This window comes from Sander lucioperca, chromosome 24 (assembly GCF_008315115.2).
Source record: "Sander lucioperca isolate FBNREF2018 chromosome 24, SLUC_FBN_1.2, whole genome shotgun sequence".
Classification (NCBI taxonomy): domain Eukaryota; kingdom Metazoa; phylum Chordata; class Actinopteri; order Perciformes; family Percidae; genus Sander; species Sander lucioperca.
Window position 1 is genome coordinate 3,735,090 of NC_050196.1, and position 21,687 is coordinate 3,756,776.

General features: G+C 41.7%; 3 protein-coding genes and 1 long non-coding RNA gene across 11 annotated transcripts in view; 2 read left to right on the forward strand and 2 right to left on the reverse strand.

Moving 5' to 3' along the window:
- Positions 1-21,687, forward strand: part of LOC116057804 (gastrula zinc finger protein XlCGF17.1-like) — a 211,240-nt gene that overhangs the window by 66,521 nt on the left and 123,032 nt on the right. The gene's annotated exons all lie outside the window — the stretch shown is intronic.
- The window catches only part of LOC118494423, a 23,658-nt gene continuing 1,971 nt past the window's right edge, over positions 1-21,687 (forward strand). Inside the window, exons 1-2 of the long non-coding RNA XR_004896545.1 lie at positions 1-13; positions 236-241. This is a non-coding gene — a long non-coding RNA (uncharacterized LOC118494423). The remainder of the gene's footprint in view (positions 14-235; positions 242-21,687) is intronic.
- On the reverse strand, positions 6,882-9,971 carry sowahcb (sosondowah ankyrin repeat domain family Cb). Of its 2 annotated transcripts, XM_031302384.2 has the most exons (3): positions 8,887-9,971; positions 7,185-8,013; positions 6,882-6,947 (listed from the first exon to the last, which is right to left on the reverse strand). In XM_031302384.2, the coding sequence occupies exons 1-2, from the start codon at positions 9,718-9,720 to the stop codon at positions 7,204-7,206; spliced, it is 1,644 nt and encodes a 547-aa protein (XP_031158244.2). In that variant the 5' UTR covers positions 9,721-9,971; the 3' UTR covers positions 6,882-6,947; positions 7,185-7,203. The 2 variants fall into 2 exon arrangements, with proteins under 2 accessions (XP_031158244.2, XP_035854221.1); XM_035998328.1 differs by lacking the exon at positions 6,882-6,947 and having other exon boundaries at positions 7,128-8,013; positions 8,911-9,971.
- Positions 15,568-21,687, reverse strand: part of cep70 (centrosomal protein 70) — a 17,038-nt gene continuing 10,918 nt past the window's right edge. For all 6 annotated transcript variants that reach the window (XM_031302386.2, XM_031302387.2, XM_035998332.1 and 3 more), the window contains 4 exons: positions 20,714-20,882; positions 16,982-17,090; positions 16,819-16,898; positions 15,568-15,761 (listed from right to left, as the gene is read on the reverse strand). In XM_031302386.2, coding sequence (XP_031158246.1) covers positions 15,700-15,761; positions 16,819-16,898; positions 16,982-17,090; positions 20,714-20,882 — 420 coding nt within the window. In that variant the 3' untranslated portion in view covers positions 15,568-15,699. The remainder of the gene's footprint in view (positions 15,762-16,818; positions 16,899-16,981; positions 17,091-20,713; positions 20,883-21,687) is intronic.

A 21,687-nucleotide genomic window follows, 5' to 3' on the forward strand; every position in this document is an offset into this window, starting at 1 on the left:
GTTTAACAAAAAGGTCTATCTTTGTAGGGATCCTTTCCATAATGTTGTCAGACACTAATGGCGCTTTTCCATTACATGGTACCTGCTCGACTCGCCTCGACTCTACTCGCCTTTTTTGGTTTTCCATTATGAAAAAAAGTACCTGGTACTAGTAACAAGTACTTTTTTTAGTACCTCCTCAGTCGAGGTTCCAAGCGAGCTGAGGCGAGCCGAAAAGGTGACGTGAAAGCGACAGAGTGGGGTGTCCTGAACAAACCCGCTATTTTTAAACAGTTTAGCCAGCTGTGTTTTTTTTTTTTGCTGCCTCCAGCTTCTTCTGAAACAAAATGTGTCTTCTGGCAACAACAACACACCTTCCACGTTCTGTGTGTGTGTCGTGTTAGGTCACGGCAGTTTACTGCGGCGCCGCTTGTTTCAGTTCTGCGGAGGCTCCAGTCCAGGCAGAGCTTTCGCCATATCCTACACCTATCACACACATGCTGGCTCGACGCACACACCATCTGACAAATGTATACATCAGGCCACATATTACATATAGGCTACGGCGAAAGCTCTGCGTGGAGCCTCCACAGAACTGTAAAACAAGCTCAAGTGGCCTGATGTTTATACTTGTGCGCTGGTGTGTGCGTCGAGCCGGCATATAAGACGACCAGCCACGCTGAGGCGGTACTAAAATCTGCAATGGAAAATGGACACACAGTGTGTCGAGTCAAGGTGAGTAGAGTCGAGGCGAGTCGAGCAGGTACCATGTAATGGAAAAACGCCTTAAGAAGAAGAATCCGAGCCTAAAACAGCACTTTTAGTGGATGCAAACTGACGGCGAACATTTGCCCATTAATGTTTCATTGCAGCGTGTTTTGCCGCTGCCATCTTGCTTAATACTGGACCTATTTCAACTTTTTTTCTATTAGTCACTTTGATAAAAAATAAATAGGTACCCTTTAAACAATAGGAGAGCTCAGATCCTACCCTGTGGAACTCTTCACCACAGTAAAACTGAATCTTTACTTTGTATTGTAAACTTTTGCATCTTTTTAACCCCCAAATTTAGAGCTTATCTTCACCTAAGACAAAAGAAGACAGAAAAATGCCTTGTTTTTTTTTTTCTTCACATTGCAGCCCCGTTAGCGGCTGATGGTTACAGCGTTCTCGCTCAGTACTGGACCGGTTTCAAATATTTTTTGTTCACATCAGCAACACACACTAACAGGTTACCCTTTAGTTACCCTTTTAAAGCAGGTGATTCTGAGGAACTAAACTCCTCTTCTGTACTTCTCAGACTCCAGCTGAGTGAGCATCCATATCCGTGTACGCTGCAGTTGCCTGTGAGATGGAAGGGGTGGGGGGCTGTTACCTGTACAACGGCCACAGGAAGCAGTCTTCGGACACTTCCTACGACTTGGAGCTGCGTGCCGAGCTGTGGAAGCTGTGTGCTGGTAGGCCTTTAGGAGGCCGAAGAACGTTTTGGTTCTTTTTCCGCCATTTGTATTGTTTTTTTCCAACGTTTTTGTCAACCCTATAGTTACTGTTGCCAGTATTATTATATTTCTTTTCTAAGAAATCCATGTTTCCATGCACGAAAACTCACCAAACTGTGCACACAAGTCCTGGTCTGTGCCAAACTTAATCGGTCCGATTTGTATGCTAATAGTCCTGATGGTTGCGCTACAGCAGCCATCTAAAATTCTAAACTTAAAAAATTCATAACATATCAACCGTACATGCTACAACTTCGCAATTTACGTCAAACGGTAGCCCCAATAGAGCAGAAACTATACTCTGCTTTTACCCAGTGGCAATTTTGAAGTCTATTACTCTACTTTCTGCAAAAACTGCAAAACTTCTTAACCCTTGTGTTGTCTTCACCGTCATCCATGAACTTGTCATTCCGGGTCAAAATTGAAAAATGCGCTTTGTTTGGAACTTTTTCCGACTTTTTTTATGCTTTTGGCGCTTTTTTAAATGTTTTTATCCCTCTTTTCAATGCTTTTATTTTATTCATGGTCAATAAACCTAATAAAATGACATTACTACTATACCTATATAGTATGTAATACCTACTTTTTGAGTTTGAAAAAAAGCAGATATTATGAATTATTTTTGACTAATACAATAGTTAAGATCAGAGGATGTTGAGTGAATCACAGACTGGTTTATGTCAAAGTTTGGTCGGGATGCTTTTTTGAAACCATTTAAACATTTTTTTTTCAAAAGCCATGAAATTAAATAAAAATAAAAAAAAATCAATGGAAATAATCAATTTTACCTGCGAAGAACATGGATGCATGAATGTATATGTTGTATGGGTTCCATACAACATACATGCATGCATCCAAGTTACTTTGAGGCAATTTGGTTGTAAGAAACCCATGTTTCTGATATAAAAACTTTGAAAACGGGTTAAATTTGACCTGAGGACAACACAAGGGTTAAAGCTATCTCCTCCCACATTTTAGGTTCTATTGACACCAAACTTCGGAAACTTCATCTCCAGACTGTTCTCCACAAAAATGACATTCAGATTTTTGATATATCAAAAATTGAGCCCACGGTGCATTCACATTTTTTCTGCATACAGTTCAATTTCTTCCAAACTAAATACTTGATGTTCATGGACATAGAAGTGTCCACACCTGGCCAATACCTCACTGAGATCAGCACTTGCCTTCAGACCCAAAGGTTCAAGCCCCCCTTGTCACCTTATTATACCAAATAACCCCAACGCACCACTCACGAACCCTCACCTAAACAGTAGATCTGTTCCATACTAACGGATGAGTAGGAATGTCTCCGTTTGGTACTTCTGCTGACAGAATCTTCATTTATTTGCCCTTTTTCTCCTCCATCCACCGCATTTTTCTCTTCCTGCTTAAAATGCTCGGCCCCGAATATCACTGCGGAGCAGCTATCATTTTATGTTTTTGTTGCTTTTTTTGGACACTTTTTTGACGTTTTGGTGGGTTTTTTTAGCTACCGATCGCTGCTGCTGCTATTCTCTCTAAATTGAGCTCGCCCTGGCGGAATATTTCACGGCAGTCTCCCAAGAAGGGAGAATAGGATTTGGGGAAGAGGTTTATTCTGAGAGCAGATAGATGCATCGTGTGTGATTGATTTAGACATACTACACTGACTTTTTATACTTTTTTCATAATTACTTTAAATTTTATGCCTTTTTTCGACATAGTATACTGTGACTTTTTTTAAACATAGTACACTGACTTTTTTCGACATACTATACTACGACTTTTTTATGACTTGACATACCAATTACTACTTAATGATTTTTTCGACATAACTTTTTATGACCTAAAGAATGTGTGGTTTCAACTGATTTAACATCATTCTTTAGAATCTTTCAACGTGGATCATGTGAAGGCCGCCACACTGGGAATTTTCTTCCTCTCAGGGAGGATTAAGGACACAATGAAAAGCCTTCATTCAGAGAGAGAGAGAGAATATATATTCCTCTTCTATAGAAAATATGACATGCTTTTGGTCATTTGTTGTGTATGTTAATTACTTCCCAGCTAGTGACACGTTTCTGATTATTGTGGTCACTCCACCTTTAGTAGGAGAGGCCGTTTCATTCAGTGGACCCTATTGTGTAATTGTCTTTTCCATCACTACCCACAATAAATGAAAGATCTTGTTTCTTGGAAAGACTGATTTCAAGATGAAATGTTCGCTAATGACGCTGTAAAAATCTTCAGAAAAAGCACCAAAGTGAACAATAGTTTGACAACAGTTATGCCAAACATATCCATTAATGGGAAATGAGTTGGATTGCATGTCATTGAAAGTGTTCCTATTTTTAGGGACTCCACAGAACCCCTTTATGGACCTCTGCAAACCCACTGGAGCTCCAACAAAACAACTTAAAAGAAAAACATCCATATTTTCACATTTGCACCGACAGTAAGAAGAATCAAATCAGACACAGTCCTTCATACATCTGCAATGACATGGAGTAGAATTTATTTAATCAGATCATTAAAAATGGCCCCATGAACCCAGAAAATATTTTCTTTTATACATAGTTATATTATGTAACAAATAAAAATCTAAGAGCTTGTTCAGATGTGCAAAGATGCAATAAACAAGGTGCCATCATTGTAAAGAAAAGAATATAGGGTAAATCATTTACAGAGATACAAAGAATGTAACTATAGAAAAGTAATTGTAACTAAATTACAATGAGATGCTGCCAGCAGTTTCTGTTCCACAAAAAGCTGGTGTACATTTTCTTTAAGCAGCGTATCATGGGTTTCAATACCTGAGATGGAAAAATATACAAAACATTTTGCTCAGCCATTGCAAACTTTTCACCTACAGATTTAAGAAAAGGCTTACATACACTCGTGTCCATAGGTGCCGATACCGTGGGTGCTCCGGAGCTCGAGCACCCACGGAAAATACTGAGCACCCACGTGTGCCAGACTGCCAGTAGGCTACATTCATTTAAAATTAAATATTGCAGTTGATGCTAAGTGGAGCGTCTGTCATAGTGTGATTGGTTATGTAGCTGTCAGTCCCCTGCTTCATATCCTATCCACCAATCACAGCGTCTCTCGGATGAAAACGCCTCTTTAGTGACCTCCCCCCCCCTCCATCTGATCGCGATTGCGTGTCAGTTAAATTTTTCATCTCCAATCCTATCTGTATTTGTGAGAAGTGGCGCTGTCCTGAGTTGAAAGATAACCTACTTTACGGCTTTATTATCGAGTTAAATAGGCGTGTGTGTTCGTGTCGGCCGCTGTCCATCTCCTAAGGTTCTGAAATGCAAAAAAGTTTTGACAACTTTTTTTTTTTTTTTTTTTTTTTAAAAAGAGTGCGCCAGTGAGCACCCACGGAGGAAAACATAAAATTGCTGCCTATGCTCGCACCTCTCTAACTTAGGCTACATACAAGCATTTTTGTTTTTAAATGGCTTTTATAAAACAAAAAACGATCTCCGTCCTCACGAGCATTTTAGCACCGTTTCAACTCATCCATACTAACGCGCCCGAAAACGGTTTCCCAGAAGATTCACGTACACTGGGCATGCACGTGCCGGTAATGCTGGACACAAATTGTCGCAAATCATTTCAATATTATCTTTTCTTCCTGTACATGTAGGCAATAGTAGCGTTATAAAAATGCAGAATTTAACTGCACAACAGCTGCTAGCATCGACAACAAGGTCAGAAACGGCTGTGACTTGTTAGCCATGTTAAAGTAACCACCGATAGTCGAGGCTGATGTTTGTTCTTTCAGAAAAGGGTCACTTGACGGGGTTGTGCCAAATGAGGGAAGGGCACATCAGGCTTGATAAAACCCAATCAGGTCTCTGCCTTTGACCATCCAGACTGAAACACAACTCCAGGGTTTTCAAAAACGGGTTGGCAGCATTTTCAAATATCTCCGTTTCTGCCCGTCCATACTAAAACACAACTCCGGAGTTTTCAAACATAAACGGGTGCAGCACTGTTTCCAAACGCCTTCGTTTAAAGGGCATCTGAAGCGCCGGAGTAGTGCGGACACGAGGTGTAAACATAGCAAAAGATATGCATTTTTGAAACGAAATACGTAAAGTTAAAGTTAAAATGTATATAATAGCCCAATAATGTTTTAATATAACATTTTTGATATGCATCCCTTATATCTGTTTTAAAAAGAATTGGGAGCAAAGACACCGAATACGAATTGGGACAACACTGTTTTGACCTCAAACATCAGTAATTAGCAGTTTAAAGTGTGCCGTTAATTATTTCTGAAGGCTGTTCATCCTCAATCAAAATAGTGTATGAATGAATGAATGAACAGTGCTGTAAAATGACTCCTCGTCTTCGTTTTAGGGGCTCCGAAGCGCCGGAATAGGGTGGGTGCGAGGTGTAAACGTAGCAAAAGATATGCGTTTTTAAAACGAAAAACTTAAATGGTGTAGGTGTAGACTAAATCCAACTGTAAACGCAACGTTAAAGTGATGCTTGCTCTTGGGGGAATTATTGGGTCTTTGTAAATTAAGCAGCTATGCACTTTTTTTCAATTTATCAATAGATTTTTTTTGAGGTTTTTATCGCTTTAGACTTTTTTTTACGTTTGTCGTTTTTGGAGATTTTGTCGTTAAAAAAAAAAAAGAAATACGATTTCATCGCTTTCTCTGACGTTTATCTTTGTTTAATAACTTGTGTGGCTTTTGTTGACATTTTGACGCTTTCTCCAATGTTTTTGTTGCTTTTTTAGATATTTGTCGCTTTCTTTTGACATTTCTGTTTTTTTCGAACAACATTCGAATTTATTAGACTAGTTGTTAACAAAACTGAGTCTATAGGAAGACTTCTTGACTGAATGGATCTTCTAAAAGTTTGACTGATTGTTTGGCATAAAATATGTATTTTTTTAAGACTGAATATCCCATCAGCTTTCACCTGCACACCAACTATAAAACAATAGACAATAGATGTCCCGAAAATGTTGAACCCCCAGCTCCAAACTGCTGTCAAAACTTTTCTTTAACATTCTATGACTTAGCATATGGTCTATAAAATGTCAGAAACTGGTGAAAAATGTTGATCAAGTGTTTCCACAAGCCCAAGAGACGTCCTCAAATGTCATGTTTTGTCCACAACTCAAAGATATTCAGTTTACTGTCACAGAGGAGTGAAGAAACTAGAAAATATTCACATTTTACAAGCTGGAATCAGAGAAGTTTTACCTTTTTTTTCATAAAAAAAAAAATTATTAAAACAGATTTATCTGTTATCGACAATAGTTGAGATTAACTGACTGTTTTTTTGTGTTTAATTGTTTCAAATTTGCGGAAACATTCTGCGGAAACATTCTGCGGAAAATCTGCGGAATTCAGCAGACTGTTCTGCTTGGGTCTGCTAGTTTTATTTTAGTTTTTTTAATTTGTTTAAAATCTACGGAAAGTCTGCATAATTCTGCATCTGTGTGGCACTGGCGATAGACCTTTTTCACGGCAGACATGTTGACATGTTATAGTAGGAAAAGCACAGGTGTAGTCAAATACCATTAATGGTGGCTGCATTCCACTTAGGAGAGGCCCTGGTATTGTGCATGCTGACTCACTAAACTAGCTTACTGGGACACTTGATGGAATTGAGCCATCGTTAAGGTTATCAATTTCAGCTGTGCTTTTCCTACTATGACAAGTCAAAATGTCTGCTGTGAAAAAGGTCCATTAGCTCTACAATGATGATCTCAACCAAAGAAATGCGTCTTGGGTCTGGATTTAAAGGAAGCCTTCGCGGACCCGTCCAGCTCCTCTGTGCCCCGGAACGACGTGCTGTGGACGATTTGTGACGTCCTCGAGCGGAGCTTCTGCAGTTTGGGCTTCATCCTGTAAAGCGAGGACTTCCTCCTGAGGGGTTTCTCTCTGGGTGCGACCCCCCCGTCCACAGAGTCGCCGAGCGGCTTCAGGTGAGACTGGAGAACCCTGGAGACGCTCCAGCGTCTTCCTGCATCCCTGGGGCCTTCGTCCTCCGCGTCAGAGCGCTCGTACGCTCCGACGATGTCCCGTATGTCCATGCTCACGTTGTCCGTGAGGTAGTGGCAGGGCTTCCTCCCGCTGTAGTCTCGGGCGTCCACGTCCGCGCTGTAGGCGCCCACCAGCAGCTTCACCACCTCCATGTGGCCGTGCATGGCGGCGACGTGCAACGGCGTGTAGCCGCTGCTCGACCGGACGTCGACACTCGCGGGGACGCTGTGCTGTTTGGCGAAGTTGATGATGAGTGCGATGAGCTCCGGCTTGCCCTGCTTGGCCGCCCAGTGCAGGCACGTGAAGCCCGTGACGAAATCCTTTCTCAGGACGAGGCTGGGCTCCGTGGCGAGGAGCTGGTACAAGTTGGCCCACTCGCCGTCTGAAGCGCACAGCATCCACTCGTGTTCCAGCGGGTCCAGAGTGGCCGGGGCCCTGTCGTCGTCCGGGTTGGAGGAGACCACGGAGGCGGTATCGCTGTCGTTTCGAGAGGACATGCGCGCTGAGCTGCGGAACACACCGCTGCGCCTCACCTGGAGGAGAACCACAGAACGTAACGTTTTAAAATCACGTCATTAACGTTGCGAAGCGGTCGCAGTTCGGATCGGTTTAGGCACAAAAACTACTTGACGCTATCCAAAAAGGGGTACATTTTTTTCGAAAACAGTGTAAAAAGAAGCGTAGAAAAAGCATTAAAAAAAAAATCCGGAAAACCGTCAAAAAATGCTTCAGTGAAAAGCGTTGGAAGCGTTTAAAAAAAAAAAAAAAAAAACTGTTAAAAAGGGTAAAAGACGTTTTTTTAAACGTCAAAGAAGAACAAACTGAGAAAGTTGCCTTGTTATTATCATAATTCAAAAGTTATAATAAATAAGGTAATAAATTGCCTATATCTCACCGAATATCGCAATATGTTTAACCCTTGTGTTGTCCTCCCGGGTCAACATTTACACTTTTTAAGACACTGTTTTTACCTTTTTGGCACTTTTTTCCCCCCTTACCACCAGTATATTCACTACTAGAACCAAGTACTTTTACACTTATTTTTTTTTTTTTTAGAATTCATGTGATCAAAAAATTAGAAGCGCACAGCATCCACTTATAAAATAGCTTATAAAAAAGCAGAAATTATGAATGATTTTGACTATTAGCCAAGTATGGAGGAACGAAGGTGGATAATCACAGCCTATGTCAAAGTTTAGTCAGGATACAATTGAATAAAAAACACCCCAAATTCAATGAAAGTAGAAATCGAGCGTTTTATGGAAGAGTCAATGTTATTTTGGGGCAATCTGGTTGAAAGAAAATCCAAATTTCTGATATAGAAACTTTTGAAAACGGGTCAAATTTGACGAGGACAACAGGAGGGTTAAAGTCGTCGGCCTCTGGTGATTCCCAGCCAGACTCACCTGCGGGGAGCGGTCCATCGTGACCTGCAGGACGGGTCTTCCTTCACTCCCAGACACACTGTGTGTATCCTCTTTTTTAGAGTTCGGAATCTGCCCTGCTTCTTCTCGTGAGAGAGACTCGGTGGCAGGTGTGTCTCTGGGACCGAGTCCAGCTGCCTGCTCCGGTCCTGTAGGACCGGTTTGTGCAGGCCCGGGCAGGTTGAACACCGGTCCCTCTGCTGCGGGGAGAGCCGAAGCTTCAGGCACCGCAACCTCTGGTATGCGAGGAGGAGCTTTCCCAACACGCTCCTTCTTGGACTCCCTCTGCTCTCTGCGGAGGCTTCCTCTGTTTCCCATCTCCCCTGAGTGGCTGTCCGCCTCTTCCACTACACAAACAGACCCATGACACCGACTCTTGTCGTCGGTTTTGTCCGGGGAAATAGTTTTAGCAGTGGAGAAAGCATGCGGAACTCTCACCTGGCTGTCACATCCGTAACCTGAGCCAGGTAGGGTTTGCCGTTGCACCTCCCCGCCTGCTGCTGCGTCTCTGCCGCCTGCTCGGTCCGGATTATACGGCTTAATTAGCCTCTCTTGGTTTAAATCTCTCTCCGTGCCATTCTCCTTCTCTGACCCGCGAAACTGTTTTCTCAGACAGACATATTTAACTCCGCTCTCAGTTTTCACATACGCAATGCGGTCAACGTAGCTTTTAAATTTCATACGGACGGCCGTTCTCTTCTCCGGGTCCTCCGGGAACACGACTTTAAAATGCTCAATTAAATCCGTGTTTTTCACTTTGCCCCCGTTCTCCTTCACAAAGTCCAGAATCGCCTCTTCAGTACACTCGGCGGCCATTGTTATCCAGAGGGGGGGGGGAGTAACCGTTAACCGTTAAAGTAACAAAATATCTTTGTAAGCATGCTTTTCTGTTGTACCGCCCGGAGCAGAAATATCCACCGAATAGTCCTCCGGTACAGAAATGACTAGCTAAAGTAGATCCGTTAATACGCGTACGAGTGACGACACAGGTGTGAGGCATTGCTTTTACCTGCGGTGTATTTCTAGCGTTCAATCAGGCGTTCTCTGCCTCTTAGCAACCGAGGGCCGGAAACAGACATTGCGGACTGTACCATTCTGTCTGTAGGGGGGTTATATTGTTTAAAAAAAACAAAAACACGTGTTGCTATTCTTTTGTACACGTTCAAGCATGATTGTTTAAAATGAAATAGCAATTATTAACTTAAACTGGATTTTGTTTAACAATTTTTTTAAATTAAAAGGGAAGGTTTATTATTAGATTTATAAATATGAGCTGTTGCAAGTAGAAGGATAAGAAAAAAAAGTATAAAAAAAAAGCCTAACAACCTATTGGGAAATAAATGTTTGTCATCTTGCCAGTGTGTACACTATGTTGTGGGAAACGTGAAATGGTTGCTGCGTTGCGCAACAGGACTGAGTCAGCCGATGCTCAACATAAAAGGTAGATTAACTTCTCATGCCATTTCAGCTCAAGGGAGAGGGTGTGCCAGATCAGTACTGAGCTATCAGTTTGATGGTTTATCTCATGAACCTTCATCTACACTATTATGTTTTCATTTTTTTTAAATATTTGATTTTTTCCTAAATTAGTCCCGACTTTTTTCTCAAAATATTACGACTTTCCCCCCCACAAAATGTATATAATCAAAATATTCATGACTGATAAGATCCTATCAGGAGGCTATATTTTATGCTTATGCGTCGAATCGACAGCGTACCCCCGCAGACCCCTCTGCGTCTACGCCGGACCCTACGCCAATAGCCTGACGTGCACCTCTCGAAAAAATGTAACTACACATGTCGCAGCGACGCGCGTCGCTCGGCCGGGTAGTGTTGCATTTCTCCCGACTCATTCCCTGGTTCTCCTTCTGGGTAAACAACATGAAATCAAGGAGAGGGTTAACTTTTCCTGCTACAGATTTCCCACCGTGGTCAGAAAGCACAGAGTAGACACTTTGTTTCTCTCACTATGACTCTAGAGTCGCTACTCGCTCCGAAGCTAATCGCCTTCACTCTCTCACTTTCTCCTTCGCTTTACCACCCACTCCCCACACAAACGCATGCCGGCTCGACGCACACATATATCAGGCCACTTACGTAGGCTACCGTGAAAGCTCTGCGTGGAGCCTCCGCAGAACCATAAAACTGGCTTAACGTTGGCATCAGCGTCGTCGTTTCCAAAAGTCTCCGTATGTGCCCAGACTACAAAGCAACCCCCGGAGATTTAAAACCAAAACGAGGCAGCACCGTTTCCAAATGTCTCTGTTTTAGGGGCTCGGAAATGCCGCAATAGTGTGGAGGCGAGGCTTAAAGCAGCCATATTATGCTCATTTTCAGGTTCATATTGTATTTTAAGGTTGTACCAGAATAGGTTTACATGGTTTAATTTTCAAAAAACACCATATTTTTGTTGTACTGCACCGCTCTCTCTCACTGCTGCAGATCCTCTTTTCACCTGGTCTCTGTTTTAGCTACAGAGTGAGACCTCTTTTCTTCTTCTTCTTCTGTACTATCTTTGATTGCACTGCACATGCCCAGTAGCTCAGATGTAGATCATGTCAGCTAGCTAGCTCCATAGACAGTAAAAGAAAGGCTATTTCTACAACTTCGGTCAGTTACAAGGCAGGATTAGCTGGGAGACTTCTAAATGAGGGGCGCACATGTAAGTAGTTCTTTTGTAGATTATGGTGAACTTGTGTGTGTTGTAGCAGTGCTACAACACACACTATTGAGAACGAGGTAGCATGCTAGCGTTAGCATGCTAACGCTACGAGGTAATGGTTGTGGTTAGCCTGCTTGTTTCGGCTTGTGACGTCACAAGCCGTGCCGATTTGCTCACAGACGACAGCGACAGCTCACCCAGAGACTGAAGGCAGGACACATTCAGAAACTGTATCTCACTCTAAACAGCATGGATGGATTTTTTTCAAAGTTTGTATGTGTGTGGAAGCACCAGAGACACAAAAGAACACCCTAAATCCCAGAAAAAGTGATTTTTTCATAATATGGGCACTTTAAACGATCACTTTTTTTTTTTTAACCAAAACGTAGCAGTGTAGATGTAGCCTTACATACATATCCACTTTGGCAACATGACTGAAGCGTGGTATGTCGCGACGTCATACATCCACGGTTGATGCTCCACGCCCTTGACCGGCAGCTGATTGGACGAACGCGTCACGTGGGTCTGGCTGCTCGAGAATTTCAAACCGACAAGGGCATGGCGGCTCGTTGAGAATACGATATAGTATTTTACGAAAATAGTTCACCGAAACGTGTTTCTGAAAACATTTGAATTGAGAAATAGGCCACGCAGTTGCTGAATCTGTCTTCATTTCAGATCGACAAAGGTCAGTTTGAAAGATATTTGTCTACTTCTACTGGATAGTCGCGTCGCGTTCAACGGATTCATTTGCATAAAGATGCACAGCATTTTTTTCAAATGCAGCGCCACCTTCCCGGGATGCTTTGCGGGCGCGTTAAAGTCGCTTGACGTCACCCACAGGAACAAAGTGGAGCGCGGCGCGACAGAAGCGTCGCACGGCCAGGTGGATCTGCACTGTTAAGGCTCTTATACACTAAGCGCAGCCCAGCTAGCGCTTGCAAATGTGACGTCATGGGATCACCGTGACTATTTATACCTGCGCTGGTGCTCGCGACACTAGTTGCAGTCTTCTCCTAAACAGAGGTGGCGCTAATGAGCAAAGGCTACAGACGTTGCTCTTTCTACGGACTAGAAGAAGAAGAAAAAGGTAAACAACGGCAGAACTGGCTACAGCATTGCCGTCAATGCTTCGATTTGATTCGATGAGCTACTTCGTCGGATCAAGCCTTTCATTCGCCATAAAAGAACTCATCTTAACCCAGTAAGTTTACAAGAGAGACTTGCAGTCACTGTGAGAGTCCTGGCATCCGGTTGTCGGCAAACCCGTTCAGGCCTCCCGTTTCCGCTTTGTCATGCGTTCCTCTGCTCGCGCGCCATAAATCGGGTGCGCCAGCAGGATATTAGGTCATTTTGACGTCACGATGACGTGCGCCACCTTGGATGCATCTAGTGTAAAAGAGCCTTTAGACTTCCTTTAAAGCACTATCCATATCCATGACGGTTTCCACTTTAAAAAATACTCCTGGGTTTTATGCTGCAGAAATCATATGGAACCCCCAAAGTGTTCAAATGTATAAATGTACGATATGTACAGTATAAATGTTCGAAATGTATAAATGCATGTGGTTTAACCTTGCAATGTTTTTTTTTTAAACCATCTAATATTCAAGGTCTAAGTTTAATGTCTAAGGTTCCGTATGGTAATTGAAAACATGCACACACAATGTTTAGTGATATTAGGCCAGTAGCATCTTAAAAAAAATACTGTTAAAACCGCAACTCTCCCTCAACCGGCAGCGTCAGATGGCCGCTCACCAAGAGTCAGGTTCTGTCCGAGGTTTCTGCCCGTTCAAGGAAGTTTTTCCTCGCCACTGTCGCACCAAATGCTTGCTCTTGTAGAAATTGTTGGGTCTCTGTAAAATTATAGTGTGGTCTAGACCTACTCTATCTGTAAAAGTGTCCTGAGATAACCTCTGTTAGGATTTGAAACTATAAATAACATTACAGTGAATATATAAACATGAGATGGTTTTCATAAACGCTTGCCAGGTTAAACCTGGTGTGTACAGTCTGTACATCCATGTCGTATTAGGAAACAATGAAAAATGCGAAGAACACAGCCAGCTTTAGAAAATGCTGCTTAGTAATGTGAGGGATTAGTGACGGCCTGAGGAATGCAGACAGTTATTAACCAGGATTATGTTTCACAACCCGGGTCTACAGAGAACAAGCGAATAGTTAAGTCTCAATAAATAAAATAAATACAGGTATAAATGCAGAGATACGTCATTAACATATGGACACAGAAATAAAGGAATCCCAAGAGTCCCCATCGCAAAACCCACCAGACTCCATTTAAAATAAACTGTACTTTTAGCGTGTATAGAGCCAGCCTATTTTCACATCTAAATCTGTGAATTAAGGGTTTATTTCAACCAAACCAGAGTTGTGATTGTTGGAGCAGCGGAAAGAGGAATCAAGACGGCTCTTGATAGTTTGATTTTGTTTTAGTCGACTTTGAATGAAGTGAATTTTATGATGATAAAATTACTGTTTATTTAAAACGGGGACTGGTGGGTTTGGTGATTTCTGGGCTGTGTCATGTTAAACAAAAGGGATCTTGGTCTATCTCTGTAGGGATCATTTTCATAAGATCACTTATTATGTAAGCTTTGAATGAAATATATATATATATATATATATATATATATATATATATATTTTAAAAGGTCCGATGGCATGAAAATTTCACTTTATGAGGTTTTTTAAAATTAATGAGTTCCCCCAGCCTGCCTATGGTCCCCCAGTGGCTAGAAATGGCACGTCCTAAGGAAAGCTCATTGTGGGACTGGCTCTAGTGGCTGTAATTCTGCACCAAGGCTGAATTTCGGGAAAGAGACTTCAGATACAGTATTAGGGGACCACTAAGGCCTATATAAAAGAGACTTCAGATACAGTATTAGGGGACCACTAAGGCCTATATAAAAGAGACTTCAGATACAGTATTAGGGGACCACTAAGGTCTATATAAAAGAGACTTCAGATACAGTATTAGAGGACCACTAAGGTCTATATAAAAGAGACTTCAGATACAGTATTAGAGGACCACTAAGGTCTATATAAAAGAGACTTCAGATACAGTATTAGGGGACCACTAAGGTCTATATAAAAGAGACTTCAGATACAGTATTAGGGGACCACTAAGGTCTATATAAAAGAGACTTCAGATACAGTATTAGGGGACCACTAAGGTCTATATAAAAGAGACTTCAGATACAGTATTAGGGGACCACTAAGGTCTATATAAAAGAGACTTCAGATACAGTATTAGGGGACCACTAAGGTCTATATAAAAGAGACTTCAGATACAGTATTAGGGGACCACTAAGGTCTATATAAAAGAGACTTCAGATACAGTATTAGGGGACCACTAAGGTCTATATAAAAGAGACTTCAGATACAGTATTAGGGGACCACTAAGGCTTATATAAAAGACTTCAGATACAGTATTAGGGGACCACTAAGGCCTATATAAAAGAGACTTCAGATACAGTATTAGGGGACCACTAAGGTCTATATAAAAGAGACTTCAGATACAGTATTAGGGGACCACTAAGGCTTATATAAAAGAGACTTCAGATACAGTATTAGGGGACCACTAAGGTCTATATAAAAGAGACTTCAGATACAGTATTAGGGGACCACTAAGGCTTATATAAAAGAGACTTCAGATACAGTATTAGGGGACCACTAAGGCCTATATAAAAGAGACTTCAGATACAGTATTAGGGGACCACTAAGGCCTATATAAAAGAGACTTCACATACAGTATTAGCCACAAAGGGATATATAAAAGCATCCAAAAAGCAGCATGTCATAGGACCTTTAAAGCTTTACATGCTTTTGTAGCTTTTTACACTTAGTACTGTCAGTGTGTCACACTTGCATTTTTCAATGTTTTGGTCGTTTTTAGAAGCTTTTCCAACGCTGTGTAGAAAACTATAGGAATATATTTAAAGCATGTATTTATGTTTCATTCAATCATAAACTTTTACATATTTGTTTATTCATTTATTTATTAAGACTAAAGTCACTGTGACTCATTCACCAAATGTTGACTTTTTATTCCAAACAAAAGTCCTCACGTCGAATAAAAACGGAGCTCTGAGTTCAGTAGAACCAACGTGCCATCACTGGGCCGTTTGTTTCAAAGACTGCAGAGCAGGAATGATGGCGTCCAGGTGATTCACTCCTGAAAAACACACACGCACGAATGAGCTCTTCAAGAATCCTCAAAATATTCAAATTCTTTCTACAAAACTGAGTGCAGTCGTCCAGCCTCCCTCTTATTTCCAGCTGCTGCCGGGGGACGGCTAACAGGAGCTACATTAGGCCAGCAATGACTACTGGGGGCTAACGTTTACGGTCACGTTAACCCTGCAGCGGAGCTCTGCCTCCAACGCGGCAAATACATTTTTTTTTTCAGGCAGGACAGACTAGCTGTGTTAGAAACCGTTCCCTATCGCGGGAATAGTGCACTACATAGGTGTGTTCGCTGTTTTGTAGCGGTGTTCGAATTCTTTGCGGTTAATTTCATTCACTATATAGTCTACTATAAAATACCCACAATGCACAGCTAATTTGACGATGTACCCTACATTTCACTCCCGTATACCACAATGCAGCGCGGTTGTGGTTTACCGGTGGAGAAGAAGCAGAAGCAACCGCGAAAACTGAAAAGGAAAAATGGAGCGGGCTTTCGTTTCTAAACAGTGTAAATGTAACATTTACTCTCTCTGTCCGTCCGTCCGTCCGTCCGTCTCTCTCTCCGTGTGACACATACGCTCGCGTATAGCATAAAAAAAATAGAGGAGACGCCAAAACTATCGCTGCAGCGCGCGGGCATAGGGGGGGTGGCCAGATAGATTTTTTCGGTCCGTTAACATGATGCTGGGTGCACAAACAATGGGCGCACCTCCTTACACAAGTCACGCAACGATGTGTTCTCAGTGAGCGTTTGAAGTCTTGTTCGGTTGTTCCCTATTATAGTTCACTATTTAATAAACGCTATAGAGGGAATAGTGAGTGAGTGAGGGAAACGGTTTTAAACACAGCTTTTGAATGATTAAAGTGGAAGCCGCTAACGCAACATATACTTGTCCAATTACACGTTCACTGCAGCAGCCTGTCATCTCTAGTAACCATGATTGGATTTGAAAATATAAGCCCAAGCCTACTTCTTATATGTTTAATCCGCGTTGCTTTGTGTCTGCAAACCTTAATGTGTATAGTTCTTATGTCATGTTTACCCAGAGTGTGTAAAATGTCCGTGATGAGGGCATGGAAAGCAGGGAAGAACTCGTGGTGTTGCTTCACTTTGACCAGGATCCTGGAAAACACAAGATAGAGAGGATTGCTGTCAACGCTGTTGCACAACAACAACACGGGATGTTGCAAACAACGTGTGTGAACCTGTCGACATCCGCCTCTCCCAGCAGCCGATGGAGTCCGGCGGCGTGTTCAGTGGAGGAAACCAGCCTGGATACGTGGTCCACCAGCTCGGCCGGAGGAACCCTGCAGTCTGACACGCAACCACAAACTTATCAGCTGAACATGTTCGCTCCTGCTGAACCGCTGTCCAAATATCCAAAAGTGACCAAAGTATCGCCATCGCGATGTCAACTTGGGTAATAAACGCATCACGAAAAGCTGCGACAGTCGAGAGATTTTTGGAGTTAGTTGAAAGAGAGCTTCAGTAGAAAACTGCACTTTAAAATGTAATGGTCAATTTCTTTTTTTAGTGGTGCCTTCTGTGTTCAATTCAGCGTTCAATTTGTTCGATGACATGTTTGAAATGATTTCTTTGGTTTTCTTTTTTTAAATTCAACAAGCAATGTGTTGTATTTTAGCAAAATACTGAAAGCAGCAGAACTGAGTTCACTTTAATATCTGTTTATCGCAAGTAATATTGTTACTGCCATGTTCAACAACGGCATCGCATATTTTCCCTCATATCGTGCAGCTCTATTCTGCGATATATTGCGGTTTTCCCCTACGAATATATCTGAAAAAGTGAGGTGATCCTATATTGAGGGGGTCTAGACTTTTAAACACCAATACAAATCCACGACAGCAGGTGGCGGCAAATGGCAGTAAGCTGAATGTGCGCCTTCCTGACAGGAGCCGTCAATTAGGCCGGTTACACACTGGATGCGTCGCGTGAGCGTGGCGTTTCTGTTGCGTCTCAGAAGCGTGGCCGCTGCGTGGATTTTTCTGTGTCCTACACACCAGAAGCGTGTGTGACACGGCGCTGCTCCTGCTGCTAGGTACAGGGAGGGCTGATCTCGGGACATAGCGCCGACAGATTCAAACTCTGAAAAATGGGTAAGTGGGCTGTCTGTTTATAACAACTTAGTGTAGCTGTAAAGGGCCTATATAGCCTATCTGTCACTCAGAACACACACTACGTTGTTATTGTAGCCTATCCTACCTTTTATATATCGGCTTGTTCGACGTATGGGGAGAGAGTTGTTAAACATAAATATATAGTCTACTGATCTGATTAAAGCAAGACAACGTCGGCAGTATTGACTGCAAAATATGTTACAGAATATTTCGTTCTGTATGACAGGTGCAATATGTGAAAATCTCTGAAATTTTTTATTACATTTATATCTACATTGATGTCAAAACCTAGAGACTTTCAAACATCAAGATGTCATTTATTAATATGCATTTGTGTATATATATATATAAACATATTTTCCTATTCTATTTTGCCTGAAAACGCTTCCAACACGCTCGCGTCTCGCGTGAAAAATAGGCGTCGGTTCTATTTCTAGCATGCACCTGAGACGCGCGTATCACGCAGGCAGTGTGTAAACTCTGACCTGTTAACATGGGAGCTGAAATATAAACGGACACGCCACGCGGCTGACACGCTCGCGAGACGCTTCCAGTGTGTAACCGGCCTTAGGGCTGCACAATATATATGGTTTTTGTGTCTCGTCGCGATATTAACTGCCGCAATAACCGTATCACGAAAGGCCGAGACATATCGCAAAAGACACTCGGCGATTCTTTGTGTTAACTGAAAGAAAATATTAGTAGAAAACTGCACTTTAAAATGTTACTGTCATTCTTTTTTCTTTTTTTTTAGTGGTGCCTTTATATTCAATTAAATGTGTTCAATAAAAGAATGTTGGAAATAATTTCCCTTTCATTTGTTTTAAATTCAGCAAGCAACTTGCATTGTTTATATGTTTATATGTCATTTTGACACGAATACATTTAATAAATGACATTTTGATGTTTGAAAGTCTCTAGGTTTTGACATAAATGCAGATTTAAATGTAATTTAAAATAATAATAATAAATAATTATCGATTTTGAAATATTGCACCTGTCAATACAGAACGAAATATTCTGTAGCCTATTTTGCCGTCAATACTGCCGACGTTGTCTTTGCTGTAATCAAATGAGTATTTTTTTTATGTTTAACATGAAGCTAAACATTGCTTGAGTGCTGCTTGAGTGCAGTATCAATGGGAAAACATACATGTGTACAGACAAGGCTAGCAGCAGCAGCGCCGCGTCAGACACGTTTCTGGTGTGTAAAGACATAGAAAATGCCACGCAGCCGCCACGCAGCCGCCACGCAACTGACACGCAACAGAAACGCCACGCTCACGCCACGCAGCCTTACTTTCATTCTCTACAGTATGTTGTTTTTGTTTTTGTCTTTGTTGTCACTGTCTGTCTGTTCGATTGTCCGTGTTTCTCTCTGACGCTGTACATATTGTCTGTCTGGTTCTCCATCTTTTCATCGTTTTAACTCTCTAACTCAAATTTACTGCAATTTAAATATGTTTTTATGGCAAGGAAATTTTGAGGGTAAAAGACATTTTTATGCACCAATTTATGGTAAAAACGTCTATATTTATGCCAAGAAAATCACAAAATTCTGGTGGCAGGTAACAATTCAAAATACAAAATATAATAGTCCAGTAAAGGGGGCTTTCACATCTGGGACATGGGCCGGATACGACAACACTTGACCCCAAAGTCCAGTTGTTTAAGTACGCTTTGCTCCCAAGTTGAAAAATGTAGGATTGACTTACATAGGCTACTGCTAAATTGTACAATAGCACAATCATGTTATGGATGCAAAACGTTGTGAAGTGTAATGTTTTCTACATTGTATTGATCAAAAATTATCAGTGATTTTGAATATAGCCTACAGTGTAATGGACCACCACAGTTCATGCATACATGTGAACCGCGGATTAATTGCAGAGTTTAACCTACATAGTGTAAAACTAAACACTACGTGAATGGGGCACAGCAGAAAGACTGAGCAGAACGATGCTGCTTGTTCAGGGTTTTCACGTGTACTCCTATAGCCCTACACTTCGCATCAGGCGTTAAAACCAACTGTACCAAAACACCGAATTAGACTACTATTTAACGCGACAACGAGACGTTTTTATCCGGTAAGGAAACTGTCTCAATTTAATACTGATGCCGTCAGACGGCTGCGCAGACAGACAGTCAGAGCTCCAGCGAAGCTCTGCACCCGTCAGCAGTGGGGGACTGGCTGGCTGCGCAGCATGATCACCGGGAGGGTCCGGTACAGCCTGAACCCTGCAAACGGAGATCCCGTTTGAAGGTGACGTGCTTGATTTTGACTGAAATAAAAAAAATAAAAAATCTTAATTGGAAAAGTCTTTTTCCAAAAGATGAGTTATGATAAGCATGATTGTCCAATTATCGGGCTCGTCTTATATTTGGGTAAATTAGATAGCTGACCTCACCAGAAAAAAAAGCTTGAGTGCACCATCTAGTGGACTGAAAAAGCAATTGATTTAACTATTATAGCATCAAAAAGTTAAATTATCATGTAGAGCTGCAACGATTAGTCAACTAATCGATTAGACATTCGACGGAAAAATAATCGCCAACTATTTTGAAAATGAATTATTAAGTCAGTTTTCAGCGTCAGAAAATGCTGTTATTTTATAGTATATTTATAGTTTAATATAGAGAGTTCCTGCTCTTTTCTGTTTCAATGAGTAATGCTGTTAAATAATCCTCATTTCAATATTGACCAAATTAATTGTGATTATGACTGTTTTCATTTCTTAATCGAGCAGCCCTAGATACTAAGCTGTATGGATTCTTTCCCCCGCCCCTACTTATATTCACCTAGCTGCAGGACATCTCGCAGGTTCCTCATGGTGTTGGTCATCTCTGCCAGCCGGGTGTAGACCTCGTTCATTCGTGGGAACACTCCGCTGAGGGAGCGGACGTCAAACAGCTTCTGGAAGTGAGACACCATGGAGCCCAGAGTGTAGCGAGTGGGACTCCGAAGCACCTGAAACACCACCACCACCAGTTGTTAGCTCTGTTAACTACTTTAGTTTAGCAGTAAGCAATAGCTTCTCTCTCTCTCTCTCCGGGCTTTCTGTTGATCAGCATATCAAACATTTAGCTATCCCTCTGCCTTCTAATGTGATAAGTGTGCGTATAATAACTGTATTTTATTTGCCATGTTGGAGGCAAAGCTCCGCACCAGGGAAACTTGACCGTAAACGTTAGCCCCCAGTAGTTGTTGCTGACCTAATGTTAGCCGTCCCCCGGTAGCAGCCGGGAAGGCAGGGAGGCTGGGCGACGTTATTTTTTTTTAGAAAGAATTTGAATATTTTGGGAATTCATTTTGAATATTTTGGAAAAATATTTTAGAAAAATGTGAAATATTTTAGAAAAAATGTGAAATATTTTTGAAAAAATTTAAAATATTTTTGAAAAAATTTAAAATATTTTTGAAAAAATTTGAAATATTTTTGAAAAAATTTGAAATATTTTTGAAAAAATGGCTGCAACCAACCAGGCTGTCCTCATAAACCTATTTGTAAATATAGCTACGAAAAGTAATGCACGGTAATATGTATGTATTCCACGTATTTATTACCTCATGCCCCACATTAACTGCTGTAAAAGAGCGCTGTCATCAGCGTAGGGAGGAAGTGGAGGTGAATGTTTGGGTCCTAAAACAAGGGCTTTCAACCCAGATCAGAGTTTGCGTCCCCAGGTAAATACAACAATTTGGTTGGTGTCCTGGGAGTCTTTTAATCCAAACGCCGATCTTTTGTCTAAACCTTCGTTGGCGCATGGCGGCG